Source organism: Leiobunum rupestre, chromosome 8 (assembly GCF_980474605.1).
Source record: "Leiobunum rupestre chromosome 8, qqLeiRupe1.1.hap1, whole genome shotgun sequence".
NCBI classification, from domain to species: domain Eukaryota; kingdom Metazoa; phylum Arthropoda; class Arachnida; order Opiliones; family Sclerosomatidae; genus Leiobunum; species Leiobunum rupestre.
This window is the reverse complement of record NC_143391.1, coordinates 8,493,685-8,516,270: the sequence shown is the minus strand read 5'-3', so window position 1 is coordinate 8,516,270 and position 22,586 is coordinate 8,493,685. Positions and strand designations below refer to the sequence as shown.

Sequence of the window (22,586 nt, the reverse complement as noted above, 5' to 3'; positions counted from 1 at the left end):
CAAGATTCAATTCAAAGGAGTGTATTACCTGCAGAACAACGTGTTATAATAGTACACTTTAGTGTTTTACAATGTTTCTTTTTTGTTAACATTTATATGTATGGATATATTAGAACATATTTACATTAACAGGATTTTCACCTTAGCCATTTTTACAGCTTATTTAACAGTTTACATTTTTAAAGGAGCGCAAGGTGTATAAAATTATAAATTAATGCGTACTTTTAAAAACAAGTTATAAACATTTAAAGAATATTATTTAGTTTTTAAAACCAGTTTCTTGAATTTAAATGACCCGTTATCAAATGAATCAATTTTTCACATAATTTATTGAATGTCATTTGCGATCTGTTAATTGGGTTTAAGCTACTTATCAGACGTGGGAAAAGGCTGTTTATGTCTGACATTTGTGGTCTGTATTTTAATGTTTTTCTTCGCTAGTAATTCCAGATGATACATGTCTAGAACGTTTGAATATTTAAGGCTCTAACAACAAAGCACAACCAGCTAAAACCCATTTAGCTGATTTTTCTTTACTGGGTAGATCAAATGTCCAAATATAAGTTGGACCCCGTTCACGAGTTCTATAAAGGGGACATTTATAAACATGACTGGTTTCTTTATCCGATGATAAAACAGCTCTCACAAAAACCACAGGCATAGGACAATACAGTTGTTTCATGGGAGATGTAACTATTTGACCACTATTCGCATCCCAACTGGCACCCTAATAGTGAGAACACAAGCACTTTTATGGCCATTCACTAATAGGAAGTAGAAATTATTTGCGTATCCAGGGCATTTAGTGGAGGACCAAGAAAGTAAAGAGTTTTTTTTAAAGTTCTCAAAGTGGAGCCTAAATGATCTGATGAATAACTTAAAAGATGGTTTCATTAGCCAACCAAATTGCAAGAATGAACGAATTTGTTGCAAACTATAATTTATACCAATATGATTAGTTTCTATCCTATTTACAGCTACTAGTTTGAGCAGGATAAAAAAATATTCACACTAAATGCCCTGATAGGTGAATATAATTAGCGAAATGGCAAAAAGTATCCTCTTTTGTCTAAGAGTAAGTTGCTTTCACTATTTACATACTTCAAAGAACAATCCATGTATATAGGCTCCTTCTCTTGGTGGGCCACTAAATTCTTCACGACCTTTCTTAGTTACATCGCACTGCAAAGTCATATGATCTAAAGGCATATTGCTTCGTCTAGACCAAGTTTGCATAACAGCAGTTAAAAATGATTGTGGGTTGAACAATCCAGAAAGCCATACTGTAGATGGCAAATTAAAATCTGTTGTCCAATGATCAAGTTCTTTGATTTAAAAAATGAAGAACTCAAATTAATATTATATCATATTCAAGGTAATGTGCTTAAGAAATGCATACCTTTGATTCTCTGTAATAGATTTGAGTACCAGCTAGCTAATCCGAGCAGTGATGGATAGGCCTTTTTCGTCCATGAGAGTGGGACCCTATCCAGAAACAGAGCATTTTCTAGTTCTTCCATTTCTGCAGTTAATGTTAATTCACCCTAAATCAAGAATTATTGAGAAGCAATATTTCTTAGTGTTTTTGGATTGGGATCTCTGTACCTTAAGTCCGAGATCTAATTCTTTCAGACTATTTCTTATTTCGTGTATAAGAATATTCATTCTTTCACATTCTTGCAATGCCACAACTACATAAGGAGTTTTTTCTTCGCATTTACTAACTAAGTCTGCTATGTTAAATTCTTCTGGAAGTTTTTCCAGAATATCATCTATGGTTTGTTTTATCTAAACCCGTAGAAGGTAAGATGTCATAAATTTTATAAATTTATGTCAGTGTACATGCCTTTTCTTCTCTTTTCACAGTCCCTACTCCTTCAGAACTAGTAGGTATTACTGTACCAGGAGCATTATTGGACATATTTGGTAACACTCTAGGTTGCAGTATTAAAATTTTCCGAAATAGGAGATCAGATGTCAATGCCAAATTCCTGATTTCTGCATTTGGATGCAGGCCATATAATAGCGGGCTCTCATTTGGAAGTCTTTCCTTGACATATTTGATATATCCTTTGTAATCGGTATTGGATGGAGCGGAAAATCCAGGTGCCAGCATAAGCTCTCCATCAAGCTGAAATATTGTAATATAAAAAAATAAGGGATATGCAAAAGGAACTTCTTGTAAGAAAGAATTCTGCAATGAAAAAAGGTTTTAACTAACCAGAGATGGTTGAAGATACTCTTCTAAATAAGTGCTAGACAATCTTCGATCAAAGTTATCTGTTATGTGACCACCATACATTATCTCGCCAAAAAGAAAGCGTAGATCTTCCCAAGGAATTTTATTGCTATTTTCCAAATAGTTAAATAAGACATTTGCGCTAATTGTGAGATCACCAGAATTAAATGGATATGATCTATTCCATCCTTGCGTTCCAAATCTGCGCCTCTCTGTGACTACAGCATGGAAATAGCACAGAGAAAACAGTATACTCTTAAACTCAAGCTCTCTACTACACCTTTCCATTGTCTCCTATCAAATTAAAAAAAAAATTAAATGTTTTGTTTATATGATACTGATTATAATTAATTTTTCAACCTGTGAGAAAAATGATAGAGCTTTGAGCATGTTGGCTTTCATTCCACTCGGAGGTTCATTAGTCATTTTAATTGAAGATTCCAGGAGGCCTTGCGGAATCTGTTTGTCTAGTCCTGACTCAATAACCACATCATCTGGAATGTCAAATGGCTCGCAACTCATAAACAACCTGAAATCTTGATGAACGCAGTTTTCATCATCCAAATTAAATTTATCTGACTGGATAAGAGTTGATTGTTGAAGTTTTTCAACCATCTTCTCAAGACGTGGTAGCCAATGGCTTACCAAGTGAATATTCTGCATATAAATGGTACTGGTAAATCAAATAAAGGGCATTAACACAATGACAGAATTGAATGCTGTATAGTTACTTGAAGAATCACCCAGTGGCCATTCTTTCTTGCTACTTCCAAAGCTTCCTCAGCTATTGTCTCTTGTCCTTGTCCCAGTGATATGGAATGAACATTCTTTTTTGAAGTTGATAAGCCCTTTTTTTTTCCAAATGCTTCAACCTCTAAAATGGGATTAATTCCTGGTGATAATATAAAGAACATTGGAGTAATAGCATCAGATTCTTCAAATGACTGTGAAAAATCAAAACTGTAGCGCTCAGTGTACTTATGGCCCAAATATTCCTGGACAAAATTTCTGTAAGTAAATGCATTACTTTTTTCTTTTGGTTTACATATGTACACTTTATATATTAGTTGCATCCTTTTTATTTTAAACCTATCAAAATTTTTATTTAGTTTGTCATACTTACGAAACTGAATAAGTCATGCGATCTGGTCTTATACATCTTAAAATACACATTTTCTGTAAAAAAGATAATCCTCTTATTTAATAATTAATTCAATTTATGGGTACGTTCAGTAACTAGTAAACGTAAAATCAACAGTGAATGAAAAATAAATCCGCACTGAGATTCGTGACTTCATCAGTTGTTAAACGGGGCGCTCCAGCGTTGGGAATCATGACGAATAAATTTTCTTTTGTGTTGAGCAACCATTGAGAATCGTGATGTTGATACTGGAGTACAAAAGTCATTCAACAACTTTCAATGGTTCAACGCTGACTCCATTGACTAATTACTGAACTATGTAAAATATGATTAACCTGGAAAGATTTCTTTGATTTCCAGTCTTGTGGTAGTTTTTCTTCCTCTGGGACATTAGAATCAGCAATTTTTGCCCATCGTTTCCACGAACCCTCAATATCCCTATCAATTAGCTGGAATTCTTCCAGATTTGCTAAGTTCTGATTACAAAGGGTGTACAATTTTATCTTATACCAATTTTTTTTTTAAAAGTGGCAGTTATTTACTTTAATTACTCCCCAGTTGTAATTAGAAATAAAGTCAATAGGACTAGCAGTTTGAGGCTGAGAAGGAAATCGCAATAAAAAGTCCAGTTCAAGGGGGTCAATCTCATTATTTTTAGCTAAAATCTAAGTGCAAAAACTGATCACTTGTACGTTGCCATTAATTTAACCACTATACCAATGAAAACATTATTACCTGAAATGTCATTTGAGCGACAAATGTGAGTTTATCTCTTTCAAATAGCCCTCTTGATGTATAGAGAAATACAGAATGAGTTAGAGAATCAATTAGTGTCGAAACACGTTCCTTTAAAATGGTTGATTCATCAGGTTCATTTTCTGATGACATAATTTCATTCTCCTGAACTTCGGTTTCTGAATTTTTATCTCTAGCTTGGGTAGTTGCCTTATCAATTGCTTTGTGAAAAACTGAATTGAACGCCTAAAACAATGCTATGATAATTTCCATCAAGCATCAGTTTTAATTTATTAATTTTGGTTTATATACCTTTAGGGAAAACTGATAGAGAGGGTTAATTTTATGTAGTTCCTTTAGTATGAAATAGAGAAGTGCTCCTCTAGCCGCAACTGGTCTATAGATCTCTCGTGCTTCATTTATTTGCAATTCAGTTTCTTTTGTTTGTTCAACTTTAATTACTACTTCGGAGGCAGTTGCTTTTGTGTTTTCTAAGTTCTCAACTAGAGTAGAGTCACCCAAGAAATTTCCTTCTGCCGCAGATAAACGCATTAGAAGAGAATCTTCTAGCTCTTTCAGTAGAATTTTAAAATCATTTTGCTGTTTTGTTAGAGTAGCCTAGAAATTTTGAAATTATTATTTAATAGAATTTATATTAACACATTTCACATTTGTGGCATACTTTTTGTTTTTCAAGATCTGGCCTCTCTTTGCTCACTACTTCAGCTAATAACTGTTCCTCTAAACCATCTTGGGTTACGGTAAAGTTTATCAAAACAGCTTGGGCTTGGAGCTCAGGTTTATAGTGAGGATTAGAGTATTTTGTATGAAGAACAAGGCGGAAATTTGAATCATAGTCAACTTCTTTGTCTCCGATTCTAATAACTCTTCCACGTTTAATAGTGTTACGCCCAATTAATGAATCTAAAACTGGATCAATGTGTTCTCCAATATTTTCTAATAGCACAACTTCCCCAGCGCTTACACCACTTTCAATAGTCTCTATGTAACTAGAGAATGTAATTTTTAATATTTCATCTGAGGATTTTCTGAAAACAATCTACTCACTGTTTTTGCCCAGCATTTACTACTTTTATGCGACTTTCATATTTATACTTGACCCATTTAACACCCTGCAGTTGTGGATCTATTAGTAAGGGCCATCTTTCCGAATTCGTGAAGATGGAAGCATTTTCAATGGATATGCGATCCCCTGGAAGACCTTCGTTATTCCACTCCGCAATTAACGTGTCATCAGTTAGTAGTGTAACTGGATCCAAATCATTGGATATGCTGATTTCATGCTTTAAATAACTCTTGTTTATTATTTATGATTAAAGTTTGGTTAGGTGTACTTACATGTTCTTTTAGGAATGGAAGAAAGTATCTATCTAGCAACAAATACCTATAATGTTTACTGAAACAGCCAAGATATGAGACAAATGCTGCTGCTACTAAAACATCTCCAATCAAAGTGTCTTCTTTTAATTTTATTTCTTCAACCGCTCTTCCCCATCTAATCTTTTCAGATGCTAACCCATCAACCATTCTATTTGCTAACGCTATGGTTGCAGATGTATCTTCAGCCTCTTTTTGGCATCTCAATTTTTCAGTTAGAGCAGCATTATATTGCGTTGTCAAATTTTCTAAAGTTTCTTCCAGTACCTTCATTTTTAAATCAAATAAAATCCCAAAAAATTCTACAAGATATTTGTCAGTTTTTATTAAGTACCTTGATTTTTTGCTTTATTTCATTAAGTTTTTCCGTGGCAGATTGTAACTCTGCATTAGCAATTTCTAAGGCTCGTCTCTTTGGCTCAACGTCGCAGTAGACTTCATAAAATTTTACTATATTTACAACCCAAGAGCATAACCCTGATGCAGCAAATGATTTACTAGCAACAATTTCAGGTTTAAATTCTGGTATCTCCAGATACGGCTGAATGGCCTTAAGACAGTTTTCATGAATATGTTCTTTGTCAAAGTTAATAAGAGAATCTAAAAAAAAATCGACCTGAAAGAAATTTAAGTACTATAGTGCGTAAGAAATTATGCTTCACTAATGCTATTTCTTGTAGACTAATTTACGTGCAAATGTAGCTACTGCAATTATTATATAAGTCACGTCGAAACTAGTGCCGCTTTTAAGTGATTTCAGGACATTTTCTGACTATCGTTTAGTTGTTGGTCTGTTTTTTACGCTCATTGGTCTGAGACGTTAATTGTTCATTTTTTTATGGATATATTGAGTTAAATTGTAGTTATCTGTGTTTTATTAGTTGGACGTTTTTCGCTAAGCCTAGAAGTTAGGCCTCAGGTTTCTTTTGAAAACTCATGCGTTAATTCTGTCACGCATGACTCGGCGCGAGTAACTGTTGAAAATGTTGGGTTAACTTTAACTTAATAATAATAGATTAAAAGAGCGTTACCTTATAGATATATCGCTAAAGGATGAGACATACTAGTGTATGTATATAGTCTGTGTAATGTTCAGGTAGTTGGTTTTTCAATGAAATGATCTGGCAGCGCTGTAGATCTGGCAACACGACCCTCCCCCCTCGCATCACTCCCTCAGATGCTTTTGTAGTATGCGCTTAGTAATGTTCACTTGTAAATAATGTATAATAACGTAACCAAGTTTGATTAAATTAACCATGCACTTTATTGAGTATGTTTTCATTCTATACACCACATTATCAGAAAATTGGTGGGACGCTGAAGTAAAGATTGTGATTTCTAAGAGAAAGGTAGCATGTAGAGCACATTGGAAAGCGCTGACTCAGAAGGAGAGTACCACGAGTATAAAGACAAAATGGGACTTGAAAAGACTTCGGAAAACAGTTCGTAAAGAGAGTAGGCCAACGCATGTTAAAGGGAAAACTGGTTTACTACTATTTCAAAGAGGAGATATTGTCAAAGAGTATGTCTGTGATCTTGAAAATGAATTATTATAGACCATGTCATCATCTCAACAAGCAGAAAGCATTGATATAGACCCAAATCCAGTTTCAATAGATATCATGGGGGACAGCGTCTCCAAAGACCAATTGAAATTGGTACTACGGAAGTTACATTCGTGCAAAGCGGCAGGCTCAGACTATTGAATATATTAATATATTTACTAGTTTTGCCATAGAAGCTGAACTGAACTGATTTAGCATGAAGGCACTAATCGCTATTATTTGGCAACACTATTCTTGTTTTTGAGTTGCTCTAGAGTCATGCTATTGACAGGCTGTTACTTATTATGTTGAAAATAGTATACTAATTTCTTAATTGATTAATTACTCATTGGTATGACCTTTCGACCTCATAATCATTAACCCTATGGTGGCGCCATCTAGTGGCGACATTTTCACATTAGAGATGACTAATGCTCCTTTTTAAGTGTGTTAGTTGTCAAGTAGAATTTGAGCTGACAGGGTGTTATGAATTAGCTTCCCCAAGTAAATTACCTAGAACATAGGCCTTAGTGGTCACTAAATGATACTTGTAAATATGTATAGTATTTTTAAACTTTAACCTTAATTAAATACAATAATAAACCAGTTTAAGTAAATCATGTTTGATTTATCCATGTATTTTCCAACATATTATAATAAACTTAACTTAGTTCTTTTAAGATTGGATGTTTTTATTGCCTTATTAAGATAGTTGATTATACAACATGGTAGCAGAGCGTGGTTCTTTTTCATGGACAGTATTAATAGATGATAACAATATTGAAGTATAATATGGCTGAACCAAGGCCTAAGATGTAACCGTGAGTCAACACGTTTACAGTTTTTTTTGCAACCTTTGATTGACGAGATTAGGCCTAGTAACAATGGGGGAAGATGGATCAGTAATCATGATGGGTCAACTTCCAAAGTTGACATCAGATAATTACAAAACATGGAAGTTTGATATGGAAATGGTTAAGGTCAAAAGGCCTTTGGGAAATTGTAAAGGGATTGGAGATAGCGCCAATTGTTCCTGTGCTAAATGCTAATAATGCAAGTGCTGTTCCTTTGGCAGAAGAAGCACTGAGGCAATTTAAATTAGAAGTCTAAGGCATATTCATTAATTGCACTGGGAGTAAGTGAAAATTTATAAAGCATAATTACTGAGGCTACTACAGCAGTAGTTTTATGGACCACATTGGAAGACTCTTTTGAACCCATATCCTGTGCTAGAATATCAACATTACTGAATGAATTTTACGGATTGAAGTACATGGATGGCGAGAGTATGCCAGTATTATTATTATTATTATGCCAGTATTTATTGGGAGAGTCTATGATATTAAGTGAACACTTGAAAATGCCGGGAAGATATTAGAAGAGCAAGATATTGCGTATAAGTTAATTGGAACGTTGCCTTCATCATATGAGTCGTTGGTCTCACAGATTTACCAGTTAGAAGATAGTAAATTTAAGCCAGAGCCAATCAAACAGATGTTGGTTGCCGAATATGGTAGACAGTCGCAGAAGGATCTTAGTATTGGTTTGACATCGGATGCTTTCATGGTACGCTCTGTACATTCAAGTCAAAGAGGGAGAGACAATTCACGTCAGAGGGGAAGGAATCGTACAAGTCTCAGAGGAAGAGATACCTCGAGCCAGAGCGGTAGAGGGCATTTTTATGACAATCAACAGAGAATGTTTAGTGGTACATGTTTCACTTGTCATCGTATGGGACATAGAGCTGAAGACTGTCGACAGCGAACCAGGAATCGAGGTAGAGGGCGTTTTACAACCGAAACAAGAGAACCACAAACGGGAGCTTTCTTCGCCACTGCCCATTGTACTTCAACAATGTCTAAAGATTGAATTGTGGATTCAGCCGCAACTCGCCATTTTTGTAATCAAAGGAATTGGTTTCATACCTTCACCTACTGTTACTTTTGATTCGAAAGGTATGAAGGCTGTTCAAAGGTTGAAGGTTGTGGCGATATTTGGATCAAGATAAATGATACAGTACAAATCATTTTCCAATTGAAAGATGTTATTTATACCCCTGGAATGGGGAGAAACTTAATATCTGAGAGACTCATGGATCAGGCTGGGTATACGGGAGTTACGAAGGATTCAAAGTTTACCTTATATTTTTCAAATGGGAGTTTTGCTTTGGAGGCTCCACTATCGGATGATCATTTCTATACCTTAGATGCTACAGTTTTACCAAATGGGCTTGAGCACGATATATTAGATCCGAATAACGAACCAGAAGTTTTTCAAGTTGATGGTGAAAAGAAGAATAGTTTAATGCTTTGGCATTACCGTATGGGTCACATTAACTGACATGATTTAAAATATATGGCGTCTAATGGTTTATTACGAGGAATGAAATCTTTGATGGGAGAGCTTGGCCATTGCATTACGTGCGAACTGGCAAAAAGTACGAAGCAGTCTCATAAACCACTTGATGAAATCAGAAGCAAGGATATACTGGATCTTGTTCACTCCGATGTTTGGGGTCCTGCTCCAATTACTTCAATTGGCGGAGCCAGATACTATATCACTTTTATGGATGATAAAAGTAGATACCTACGTGTTTACACAATGGTTAAAAAGAGTGAAGCGTTAAATTGGTTTAAAACATACAAGGCCTTCAGACTGGGAAGAAGATTAAAATAATAAGAACTGATAACGGTCTCAAATATTGTTCCAATGAATTTGCAGAATATTGTCACAAAGATGGCATGCAACATCAAAGAATGAATACTTACTCCCCGGCAATGAACGGGGTAGCGGAAAGAATAAACAGGACCTTGATAAACATGGTACGGTCGTTTTTGGAGGATGGTCATTTGCCTGCTAAACTGTGGGTCGAATTAGTATTGACTGCAGCGTATGTTAAAAATCATTCCAAGCATGAAAAGTTGAAAGACAAGGTTCCTCTAGAGATTTGGATGGGTAGAAAACCAAGTGCCATGAATTTCAAACGGATTGGAAGTTTGGCTTTTGTGCATATTCCTTCCCAGCAACGGCAGAATAAGTTCACCCCTAGAGCTAAACTTGGCGTAGTAGTTGGCTATGCAATTAATACCAAAGGACATCGTATTTGGTATCCCACCGAGAATATAGTTGTTGAAACAATGCATGTCCGTTTTGATGAGGGAGAAGAGGTATTGATTATTTTACTAATAATAGAACATATGAGGATACTACTCGGTTACCCTGGCATTTTGATGATGATGTAACCCAAGTACCGCAGGCACAAGACTTACCAACGGTCAAGTGGTTATACCAATGGAAAATGTACACCAACCTCTGGTACTGGCTGAGAACAATCCAAGTAATCTCAGCACAGCTGCAAGTAGTACTATTACAACCGCAAGGAATTCCACCATAACACCAGTATTACCTGCTGGTATTAGACGGGAAGTAGTTATCAGGCAGGGTGGGGCGTCCCAAGGCCGAGCAGATGTTTAATACTATGATTCCAATGGGTATCGACTGCGTTTTAAAACCGAAGTTGAGAGGTACATAAAATCTAATAGTTTGTCATGGGATATCAATGCGTTTGATTTTTCCAATAAAATATTTGTAATGAACAACTCTTCACGATAGAGATATTACACTATTATTTTATCAATATTAAGGAGGGACGCTTCTGTTTAGGTTAATAATGGTATTTATTTCCAACTCACGGTTCTTCCTTTAAAGCAATCCTTTCACTCTACCTCCGACGATATATCTAGCTCTCTCCTTCTCTCTCTTACAGGGGCTCTCTTTATATATGGTTGTGACTATACTTTCGCCACCATTGGATTTACTCTCTCCAATGGGCGCCCTCTATCGAGTCCCTTACACATTGCCAACATCTTTGGTATCGACTTTAAATGATTACGATAATGAAGAGTTTTCAGACCTATCAGGAGGCGATTACCTCTAAGCAAAGTATCCATTGGAAGGAAGCCATGCGCGACGAGGTTAACACACTGAATGAGAGAGAAGTAACTGAAGTAGTAGACAAGCCCCAAAACAAGAAAATCATCGGCTGTCATTGGGTTTATGCTCTAAAGAGAGATGCAAAAGGACATATAATACGATATAAAGCCAGACTCGTTGCTCAGGGATTTTCCCAGGTTGAGGGTGTAGATTACGATGATACTTTGTGGTTAGTTTCAGCTTAATTCGTCTATTGCTATTTAGTCATTACTCTTGGCTGGGTACACAAACATATTGATGTGAAAAATGCTTATTTGTATGGTATTATCGACAAAGATATATACATTAAGTTTATACCAGGTTTTGGAAAGGCTGATTCTACAAAATGCCTCAAACTGAAGAAATCATTGTACGGACTTTGAGTTAGATGAATGTTTTCGAAAATTGGGTTTCAGAAAATTGGCTGGAACTAATTGCATCTACTATGTAAAATATAAAGCACTGGTTCTTGTATATGTTGACGACTTGATCGTATTAGCTAAAAATAACCGTATATCCGAAGAAATCTATCATATTTTGTCTGAAAAATATGAACTTAAGACACTGGGACCAATACAAAAGTTATTACGAGTTGAATTTGATTTCCAGTCAAGTAATACGGTAATCATAAAGAAGTTTGGGTTGGAGTCAGATGTTCCAGTTTATTTACCTATATTGAATGTACCCTAAATTTGAAAGTAGCTATTTAATATGTTAATATCTGTAATTTCAATATATATTTGATTTTTTTTAAATACTGGTTGAGCTCCCCCTAGCGGAGCCGCCCTGTTGTAAAAGGGTTCGTTTTTATACGAAAACCAAATAAAACCATTCATTCATTCATTCATTAAGAATTACCTTTGACATCATGCTTTTTGCTGCTCTCCAACTTCTGTCTTTGGGAATTTTTCCATCTGATGCCAGCAGAACCATAACAGCAGCTACTACGTTTGTTACTGCAGGGGGTGGTGATCCGAAGGATTTTAGTTCTGTTAGATTGAGCTAAAAATAAAGATGACTAACTGATGAATGCGCAATTTATTTGTGAATGTATACCATGAATTTATTCAAGAATAAATACCATGAATATATTCATGCGGATGCTTACTTTGTTGAGTGTGTTTAAAGCATCTCTGGCAGCAATGAGGTTTGGCTCAGCTTTCACCAGATCTTCATGGCAGTCTTTTTGTTTTTGGGCTACCTCTTCACTTATCCGTGCTACTCTTTCTTCTTCTTCTTTCGCAATTTCATTCTCAGCAGTAACTTTTACTGTTTCCTGATGCACAATTTCAATTAACCTATCCGAAGCCTCATTTTTCATTTGCAATTCCTCTTCTTGGGAAGCAAGTTTTATCTTGAGTTCACCCACCTTAATTTTGGTTAAATTGGTGAGAAGTTGTAAAATTTTAGTGCATAAATTACAAAAATTATCATACCTGTTCAGAAGTTGATTGCAACTTCTTTAAGCCAATTTCAAGTCTATCTATTTGCATCTTAAACTGATTTTTCTTATTTTGTAACAAGTTTTTGTACAAATTTATTTGCTCCAAAAATGTTTTAGGTGTTGTGTAATTAAACCGGCCCTCAGATGATAAATAAATATCATTCACTTGATTAACAGACAGATGAGCAAAAGCCATAAATTCAGCAATATGTGGAGCAGTACCAATCTAATCAGATATTCAGCTTTTCATAACTACCAAAGAATGAGCCTAAATCAAGAATTAACTCACCGGTATAATATCCGAATCAGATAAAAATCTACTACTAACAGAAACCAAAGCTTCTTTCGGCCATGGATGAAACCAGTCTATTGTTGTACAATTGACTATCGCTGGAAACTTTCTACTTCGAACTCGCAGTGTTGACCCAACCGGAGAAAAACATAGTACAACCTTTTATAAATGTAAATCAAACAGATTTTTGTTGTAAAAACATAAGTAGTCAGTTGAATAAAAGTAGTTAAATAACGTATACCTTCAGCTGTTTGCTGACCCTTTCAATGAAAAATCGCCAACAATTTTCTCGGGTGTCAGCCAAACCAGAATTCTTAACTTCATTTCTAAGAGCCGCAATGACATTTTCTATATCATCATCAGTTAAAATATCTGGTATTTCTCCGGAAGCCAAAAAACTATTGATAGGAACTAGAAATGTTTCATCTACAATATGCGCATCTGTCAATAGAAGCATCACTCCAATATTCTTTTGACCAGTTTTTAATTTGAGGGCTGCAAGATCAGTCTTCCAGAACATAACAGTTATAGTTAATGGGAATATAATGCAGTAAAATTCATCACCTTACCTTCAAATCAATAATGCTATACTCTTTATGAAGAGATATTTGAAACACATCCAAGTTATTTATGTACGCAGCTAATCTGGCGACAGATTGTTTACCACTCCCACCAACTCCCACTAATAAGGCGTTGCCTCTTGGAGATTTCAAGATTCTGCTTATGCGACAACTTTTGAGGAATAAAAATAATTATTTCATTTACTTGAAATTAAACATATTGAAAGTACTTACATATGGCGCATTGCATCTTCAAAAAGAACAAGATTCATAACAGGATTAACTTCATTATAGGATTGTAGTATATCCTGTAGAACATTTTGAAGGTGAGTCTGTGATTCTACTGGCTCGTATCTTGGTTGACCTAATCCTTGGCAATAGTGGAAATATATGGAAGAGTCAAAAATCGTAGTGTCTTCTGTTTCCTCAGTATTTTTCTTTATAACTTCAGTTTGCATTTTATTAAAGCTTTCCATGTCTTTTTCGTCTACAAGTTTATCATGATATACACATCGTGATTCGTGTGACACTAAAATTACATTTATTTTATTATTATTATTATTCAATCATTAATTTTATTTTATATTACATAATTTCATAAGATCAGTTGGAGTCTTAACAATGTCAGATGTACTAAACAAAAGACCCTAAGGGGAAAAATTACTTTTGAATTAGCACAATAATTCCATGTTGATCGATTTTGGTATTATGTATTTTCTACCTGAAAAATATTTGAAAGATCTCTCATGTTGAAAATATAATGAAATTTTGATGTGTTTGGAAGAAATGTTTGAGACACTTTTTGATGTAAAGTTAAAGCGGCTGATATTATTGTGGGATAACATTTTTGTACCACATGGGAAAATTCATTTGCTGGGTTTTCTAAATGTACTTTTAATATGGATCCATATATTGTGGAAAGAGACTCAAAACTTGGATTATTAACAGCGAAAACGCAAAAATGACGTTGTAATCTTGGGTTTATGGTGAAACTTCCCGCAGTTGGATTCATGCATGTCACATATTGACAATTGTGAATTTCTTTAAGATTCAATTTTAGACGGTCATACCAGTGACCATAATCTATGTGTTGTCTTATTAGCGTGTGAGGTTGAACAGTCCCATATTCATCAACCTATTGAATCAGTCATGAATTCCATGTAAGATAAATAATTATTTGAAAGCAACCATATACCTCTGGCATATTCATATCATCAATGAAAAAGACCATCCTCTTTTTTCCTGGAGGTCCATAATTTCTGCCAGCTTTTTTCTCAAGGGGTTTTTCAAGAATTTTTTGTAACATTGAAGAGCTTGTATAGAAATTAAATGGAACTTTGGTAACCATATAGCTATCACTAGGCATTTCTTTTAATTTTGAGTTAATAGTTAGGGATTTTCCACTACCGCCATGGCCCACTAACATGACAGGTCGTCTGTTTTCCATTAGTAAATCAATGAAGTATCGTAAACGAACCGTTTCAATTGTTGGAACAAGTGTAGACTTTATAAAAAGCAAATCATATTTTAGTTTCAAGCTTACAATAGGGTACAGCTATTAATTTAATATTATAAATTTTACCTGTAAAGGTACTTGTTCAAAATTGAAAATGCAAGGGTCAATATTGGATGTTTTAGACCACGGAACGAAGGATTTAGATTGAGGGTCAATGCAATAATCAAAAATAGTTCCTTGGGTTGGAAAACGTATGTATTTAAACTCACTAACCCACCACTTTGAAAACTCTGTTCGATAGTTCAAGAGATGGTCTTGATACAATGCTCCTATATATCAATGCCATTGAAAAATATTTTTCAATAACAATTTTCTCTAGCTTAAAGTTTTTCTGTACTAACCGCCAAATGACCATACGCAAGCAAATACAAAATATTGTTCATAAAGTTCTTTAGGACTTTCTTGTTGTATATTTTTAGAAGTCAAAAGAGAATCCAACAAGTAGCAGAGCATCTGTTTAAAATGGTAAAAAGGGCAAACTAAACAATATAATATTAGTTAATTAAGAAAAACAACAAGATCAACCCACTCATCTACAGAGGGTTGAAAACTTTCAATTATGTTAATAAAAAAACTGTATTTAGCTCAATTTACCTCAATAAGGTTTAGTTTTCACTATCTCATATTCATAAGTTAAAATGTTAATGAGATTAATGTTAGGCTGTTACACAATAATTAACATAGCCAGTAAGTATGACAACGAACGATTTCAGATAATTATAGATTTTACATGGCTTGTAAAAGTAAGGATTTCTGCCAGGTTAGAATTTCATGGTGATAAAACCAAGTGAAAACTAGTAACTCATTAATAGCCATAAAATGATTATGTATCCATGGCCATTGCCAAAACCACTAGACTATAATTTAAAATTTTGCGTTGGGAGAATTGGAAGTGTCATACGAATTTACTTAATTTCTTGTGAAAGATAATATTTGGATAACTAATTTTACTGTAGAGGAGAATGCAATGCTTGTTCAAATATTATAAATATTGATAAATCATAATTGTGAAGGAGTGTATGTGACGCTGGCCTGATAATTATATTTCTTACCTGAACATGAGATATTTCTGGAATTGGTACAACTTTTTTAAATCTTGCTTTAAGCATTTCAAGACAAACAGGAATATATTTATCGCATAGGATGACCAAATTAGCTTTTTCTGATTGAATCTCCCGTCCCTCAATCCATGAATTCAAGTATAAACTCCAACTGAGTTCAGTTGGGTTTAAATACAAAATTCCAGCTCTAGAGACAGTAGCTGGTGTTGCTGTTTTCAGAGATCCAATTTCAAACAGAAGCCTCATTGAAGGGGTTAATGCAATCCTTTCATTACTAGCTAAAGTCAAAACTTTATTATCATCCATTACACTGTTTAATGATTCGATCCACAGTGGATCAATATCTCCATCTAGAACTATCCACTTTGGTCCATCACCGGATAAATTAGCCAAATCCCTTATAAGAACTGAAAGAAGTCCTGGAAATTTAAAAGATTTGTGATACATCATATCTGTTTAATTACAAATAATAATCAAATTCAAGATATACCATCTTTCCATTCTCTTGTTTGTGAATTTATAGCTCCAAATAATTCATCATTACTAACTACTTTGGGGTTCAGATCATAGCAAATTGGACGTTTTTTCAGGTTTTGAAATGTTTTGAAAAGCGTCTTCAATACTTTTGACTTTCCAGTTCCAGAGCTGCCAATGACAAATACTGAATGTCGAACTTGTAAAAGTTCTTCAAGTTGTACAACTTTTAATATAAAGTTCTCTTCAGGTTGTAATTTCAAATCAGTTGCTGCTTGCCGCACATTTGCTTCAAACATACTGTTTTTTTTTCTGGGAACTTCCAACGAAGGAAAGAGATCACCAATTAAACCCAGAAAAACTGGTATATCATCAGAGACAATTTTGGGTAAATTAAAATCTCTCAGTGCTCGCATAAGTATCTAGATTTTTGGGGTATAATAATACAGACTAAGTTTCATATGAACAATCTTGATCATAAAAAAAAAATATATAGCAATAATAATTTTTTTTTAAAACCACTATGGATACAAAATGACCAAACAAAGAGTTATCAACTGTTTTGCCATTCAAATTGGTTTTTTTTATTATTTAAGTCTTAAATAAATCAAGTTCTATTTGAAGTACAGCTGTAGATAAAAACAAATCGTTCACAAAAAGTAAAAGAAATAATGTAAAATAATAGTAAAATGTCTAAATAAAAATAAAGCATTTAGAAAGGTAAAAAAGTTGATAACTCTGTTTTATTGCAATAAATATGTTGCTGATTCAAGTGGTGAAAAGGTTGTTATTGGTTTTAAGTAAAACTGTTTTTAATGTACAATAATGCTATTTTAAATTCAATTTAACTAATATAGACCAGATTTTCATTGTTCTTAAATATATATCCAATATTACCTGTTCTTCTGGTCTGTCGGGGTCATCACGTTTTAATGTTCCAGCTACTACAAGTACTGATTTTATAGCTCTTAAACCCCAATCGTAATGATATTGCTTTGATAACAGCTCTTGGCAAAGTGTGTAAAGTGTAATAAATTTCCTAGCAAGTGGTTTAGCTTGGATGAAGCCTTCAGCAACCAGCATAATTTCACAAATTAATTCATAATCTGGAATGACCATAGCACAAGGCCTGTGAAAGATACAGATCTCATGATTGTAATATGACCTTTTTCTATTATTATTAGAGAACCAAATCCATACCTAAATAAGGATTTTAAATTTTCAGGAAGTTCCGCCCTCCCAGCATAACCTGGGTTCATTGTCACAAAAATTCCAACAGATGGTTTCAAAGGAATATCCTCTCCAAAGAAATTAAATATATCTTTCTTTTCTCTTAATGCATCTTGAACACATTTCACCTAAAATCGAAATAGATTTATCATGGAGCTGCAAATGTGTCTATGACCATGCAAAATCTAATACCTGAACTGCAATAACGGAAAGGACTTCAACTGCAATTCGGTTGAATTCATCAAAACAACCCCAAGCCCCAGTTTGCGCTAAGCCTTTATAAATATTTCCACAAGATCGGTAATCCATTTGTTCAGAACAATTAAAAACGTATACCATGCTTCCTAAGGCTCTCCCTAGGTCTTTAGTGGTTTCGGTTTTTCCTGTCCCAGCTGGACCAGCTTAAATTAAGTTGAACAAAATTTACCACAAATTGTTTTAAAAAAAGTAGTGGCTGGACGTTGGGATTGGTTTGTACCCATTTACCTGGAGCACCTCCCATTATCAAACGCAAGGATTGTGTTAGTGTTATGTAGCAACGATCTGTTAAAGGTGTTATAACTAATCGTGGTGTGTTTCCTAAGTATTCATAGCTGTATTTAAACTCTGCATCACAAATGTTTCCAAAGCAATCTCTACATTTATTTTTAGAATTAATTTCAGAGTCAAAGATTTCTGTGGGTTGACCCCAGCGATGTCTAAGTTGGGACTGCCAAAGAAACTCGCTACTGCTCTCTACTTTTTTGGAAATAATTTTAGCCACAACATCCCTAAAAAGTATTTAGCAGCACCAAAAATTATATTCCAAGTTATTTGAAACGTTATATTAACATATTTTACCTGGAATGTACGTCGATTGTACAAAGTGTCATTACTTTTTGCCTTTCAAGGGGATTTAAATCGCCAAGGAGCAAGGAAATTAAGGCATTAAGTTGCTGAACTTGCTTTTTGTTGTATTCTTTTAAAGCACTGTCATATCCTTCTTCTAAACGATAGAAAGCAGTGTTGACTTCCGTGGCCCACCATATTTGGCTGGCAGTAAGAGCTATTTGGGCTGGATATTCCATAGCCCATTTTTCTCTTGACTTGTCTTCATATGAATAAACAGCTATTTCTAGGTTTTTTCTGATAGTTTCTTGCATGGTCTCCAAGACTGATGCCAGCCAACACTCAACTGGTCCTTCGCAAATACATGGAGATGCGAAAGGAACGTATTCTCCATCCTTGCTATACATTCCAATTGCAGCTTTTGACATTTCATTTTCATTTTCCTTGAACTTTAGTTGCATTACTGCATCAAATAGTTTATTCATGTGCCGCAGCACCTGAGAAGGGTGGTTTCCATTGGATAAGATATCCAACAAGTCAACTGATGATACAAAATAGAAACGAGGAAATGCCAGTCTTTTGGTCTCTAAATATTCTGCTAGTGCCTTTTCACAATAAGACAATTGCACTTGTAGACACTCCAGCTTATCACATAGTCCCACCGTGTTGGTCATAATAATAACGTTGGTATTTTCTTGCACCCAGTTTAATAAATTTCGAAATTTGGCATCTATATCTTCGAATCTTATTTAAAAGAATATCAGCAGTTATTCTATATCCAATTCACTCAAACTCACCGTTTTGTATCTTCTGGTAATTGAGCTCTTATATCTTGAGAACTAATGAAAATGCTCTCTAAATGAGACCATGTGCTTTGAACTTCAAACCACAAGCTAATAATTTGATCAGCTACAGATAATTTTTTTTGCCATGTAGATATATCCTCCAAAAAATGAGTAATATACTTAGAAGTCATTAAATTTTGTAATTGCACCTAAAAATAAATTTAGCCTTAAGTTTTTTTATTTTGGTTCTTTTACTCAGTGGTGTGATAGTAAAAACTTCGGTGCTGGCTCACACATGTATGCGAAACCCCCTCCCATTCCTATATTCTTAAATAAAGGAGAAACATGTACCAGTTCGTTGAACCTGTGTGAGCTGCTTCCAATATCAGTGCTTTTACTAACTTGATTGTCTTCCAATGTTTCTATTAATTCTTCCGATGCTTTGAGCATTGGTAAACCTGTTGACTGATGCACTTCACAGCTAAATGCCATAGTGGACCAGGTCAAATCTAATTCTTTAAGAACTTTTTCCATTCCCATTTCTTTCACCGCTCTGTCAACTATCGTTTTAACATCATCTTCAAATTTGTGTAAATTTAATGATAATAGCTCAGCAAATGTTGAAGTAGAACTCATAGTAAATGAAACCTGGAAAAAAATTACATATACAGCCATTTAACAAAATGATGTAAAATTGCAACAGTTTAATTAGGTATACTTTTGTTGTTTGCATTAATTGTTGCCAATGCCTCTCACGAACTGCGGGATTTTGCAGTTCTCCGATAGCTCTAAGTGAGGCCATCATATTTTTCACTGTAAATGTTAAAAATATTTATGGTTTATTTATAGGATATCATAAAAAAATTAGATAATTATAGATAACCTGTAGAATCCAAGTCTAAATAAGCTTTCCAGACTTTAATTTCTCTATCCATTGTTCTGAGCTCTTGGGCAAATCGTTTGCATGATATTTCCATATGTTCGACATCTATGTTTGACCAAATAGTTTGTTCCCATTCGTTTATGGTTTTTCTTATTAAATGGATATAAACCCAAAGCCCTCGTAATAGCTCTGTTTCATGAAGGCAATGAAAAAGCTGTTTGTAGTCTGGTAATGGAACTTCAAATAAATTAGCTGACTCTTTCAGATTGCTCAAGTCTTCTTGTAGTCTATTAGCTTCTGTTAGAAACTGATCTAGTATTTCTTTTGGTTCTGAACAACTGTATAGAAAAACTTCCGATTGAAGAAAAGCTCTCCTAAACGTTTTCTGTTGATCATCAAACTGTACTGATCTTTGCCTGATGGCCACTGCGAATTCAAGTTGTTGCTTAGTATTTTTTCAATATAAATACATACGAGACCTTTCTTATACCTGCTTCTAATGTAACAGCTGAAGCGATTTGTTGTTTTATTTTTGCTGACATCTTTTTTACGTATGCCCAGGTATCCGGGAGGTCCTGAAGTTTTATATGTACTTCTTCCGGTACATCTCTTTTGTAGCCTTTTAATGTAAATACTATTTGCTGTAATGGATCAAAGAGGCCATCTACGTTTTCTTCATTTTTTGCAATTGAAACTAACAAACGTAAAACATCTTCTAGCTCTTTTTGGTTAGTACTGTCTGTAAAAAAACTGAACCAATCCGTTAGATTTAGTTACCATAAAAAGTTTTCAAAATTAAAAAACATACTCATTTTGCCCCAAAAGACCAGTTTCTGCTATTTTAATGAAGTTTTCTACATCTATTAAAGATTGAACTACATACTCAACTAAATATGTTTCATACATAACCCTCCAATCAGTAACTAAGCGAAGCAAAGTCAATTTAAATGGATGAATATTTATGCGTAACCATGGTTGACAAATGGTTAAAATTTCCATTTGACTTATTTCGGAATGAAGAGCTTTATATGTATCAATCTGGGGAATAAAAAGGTAAAATTTGTTTTCATGACTGAGATAGCAGGAGGAAATAGTTAAAGTAGGTATTTGTAGCTTTGGCTAATGCGAGTAAGCATTTGATATACCTAACACTGCGGAGAGGGGCTAACCAAAAATTAAAATCTTTGAATTAAATTTTAAATAACCAAATAAATCATAAAAAATTTGCATATAAGCCACCAAAATGTCGCGAGTAAGGAATAGTACATACGTAAAGATAAAGTTGGAAAATTTCTCAAACAGTACATTTCAAATAAAGTCAAATGCCTACTACCCTTAAGGTCCTCATCAGTTTTACCTGATCTTTGAATGATTTTAAATTGACTTTCCCCTCATAATTCAACTCGGTTTGCGCAACGTTATCAGAATCTTCAAATTTATCTTCCAACTTTGTGCCTTTATTTATTTGTAATCCTTGAGTTGATAGAAATTCTACAAGGGTTCCTGATTTATCCTCGATCCACAAATGACTATATTGCAGGAATAGCTGTTGTGAATATTTATTTGCAGATTTGATGCCAGCAAATAACTTTTCATAGAGCTCCATATTGAGTTTCATTAAAATTTTATCTGATTTAACTGAATTCTATAAAAATTCAAAATGTTAAATCATTAATAGAGATATCAATCTTGATAAATTCAAACAAACCAGATGGCCTTGGATGTGTTCTTCAGAATTGCTTAACAGTTGGATCTGAGCTGACAGACCAACTATACTATTGAGGATTTTTTCAATTAAGGAAGGAAAACTATTTATTGAATCTTGGCACATTGATGGAATGAATCTTAGTTTGTTGTCACATATTTCAAGTTTCACTTCAAATAATGGATACTGAAATATAACAACCACACAAAAATCTATAGCTTACAATGAATAACATTTCTGCTTTCTTTTTTTACGTACAGTTTTCTTTCTACTATTATCTATGTTTTTTAATAGGCTACTTAAACTGCACTTAATCATGTTGAAAAAGCATCCATAAACTAATGAATCCAAATATTTTGCATATTCTTGCCCATTTGGTGAATTTTCATTCACTTTAAGAAGTGATATATTTTCCTTTTATTTAATTGTTAAAAATTGTGTAAAATTTACAAAGCAATGGCGAAAAAGAATTACATTTGAAGATAACTTACATCAAATATAGCTCTAATCTCTCTACTTGCAGTATTGAGCTCTAAATATCGTTTAGAAATGTATTCATCCCCGGTTTCCTTTGGAAGGTTCAATAAAACTTCCCTGCGATCATCTCTTTTTCTTTGGAAAAGAGGGATATTTTCCCAAGGCTCAATTAGTTTCAATAACAAATCACAATTTCTTTTACAAAAAAATAAATTGTCATGGACATTCATAATTCGTTCTTTTATGTTTGTGCAAAATGTTTCAATCCCTTGGAAATAAATTCATTTAATTAATGTTACAGC

At 34.2% G+C, this 22,586-nt stretch overlaps 1 protein-coding gene across 1 annotated transcript; it reads right to left on the bottom strand.

Moving 5' to 3' along the window:
- Positions 1-318: 318 nt before the first annotated feature.
- Positions 319-22,125, bottom strand: Dhc93AB (Dynein heavy chain at 93AB). Its single transcript, XM_090157102.1, has 45 exons — positions 22,066-22,125; positions 21,811-21,993; positions 21,460-21,747; positions 20,911-21,140; positions 20,593-20,852; positions 20,103-20,528; positions 19,938-20,032; positions 19,622-19,867; positions 19,232-19,428; positions 18,447-19,178; positions 18,093-18,376; positions 17,799-18,007; positions 17,577-17,734; positions 17,274-17,505; positions 16,393-16,798; positions 15,894-16,321; positions 15,183-15,294; positions 14,908-15,110; positions 14,521-14,829; positions 14,047-14,460; positions 13,915-13,972; positions 13,560-13,854; positions 13,335-13,497; positions 13,007-13,273; positions 12,763-12,924; positions 12,466-12,699; positions 12,138-12,398; positions 11,888-12,031; positions 5,848-6,129; positions 5,475-5,780; positions 5,184-5,419; positions 4,798-5,125; positions 4,428-4,733; positions 4,116-4,361; positions 3,923-4,045; positions 3,716-3,856; positions 3,363-3,415; positions 2,971-3,247; positions 2,600-2,896; positions 2,222-2,533; positions 1,847-2,131; positions 1,606-1,788; positions 1,400-1,544; positions 1,102-1,325; positions 319-727 (listed from the first exon to the last, which is right to left on the bottom strand). Exons 1-45 carry the CDS (start codon positions 22,123-22,125, stop codon positions 479-481), a joined length of 11,049 nt encoding a protein of 3,682 aa, XP_090013228.1. The 3' UTR covers positions 319-478.
- Between the last annotated feature and the right edge of the window lie 461 nt (positions 22,126-22,586).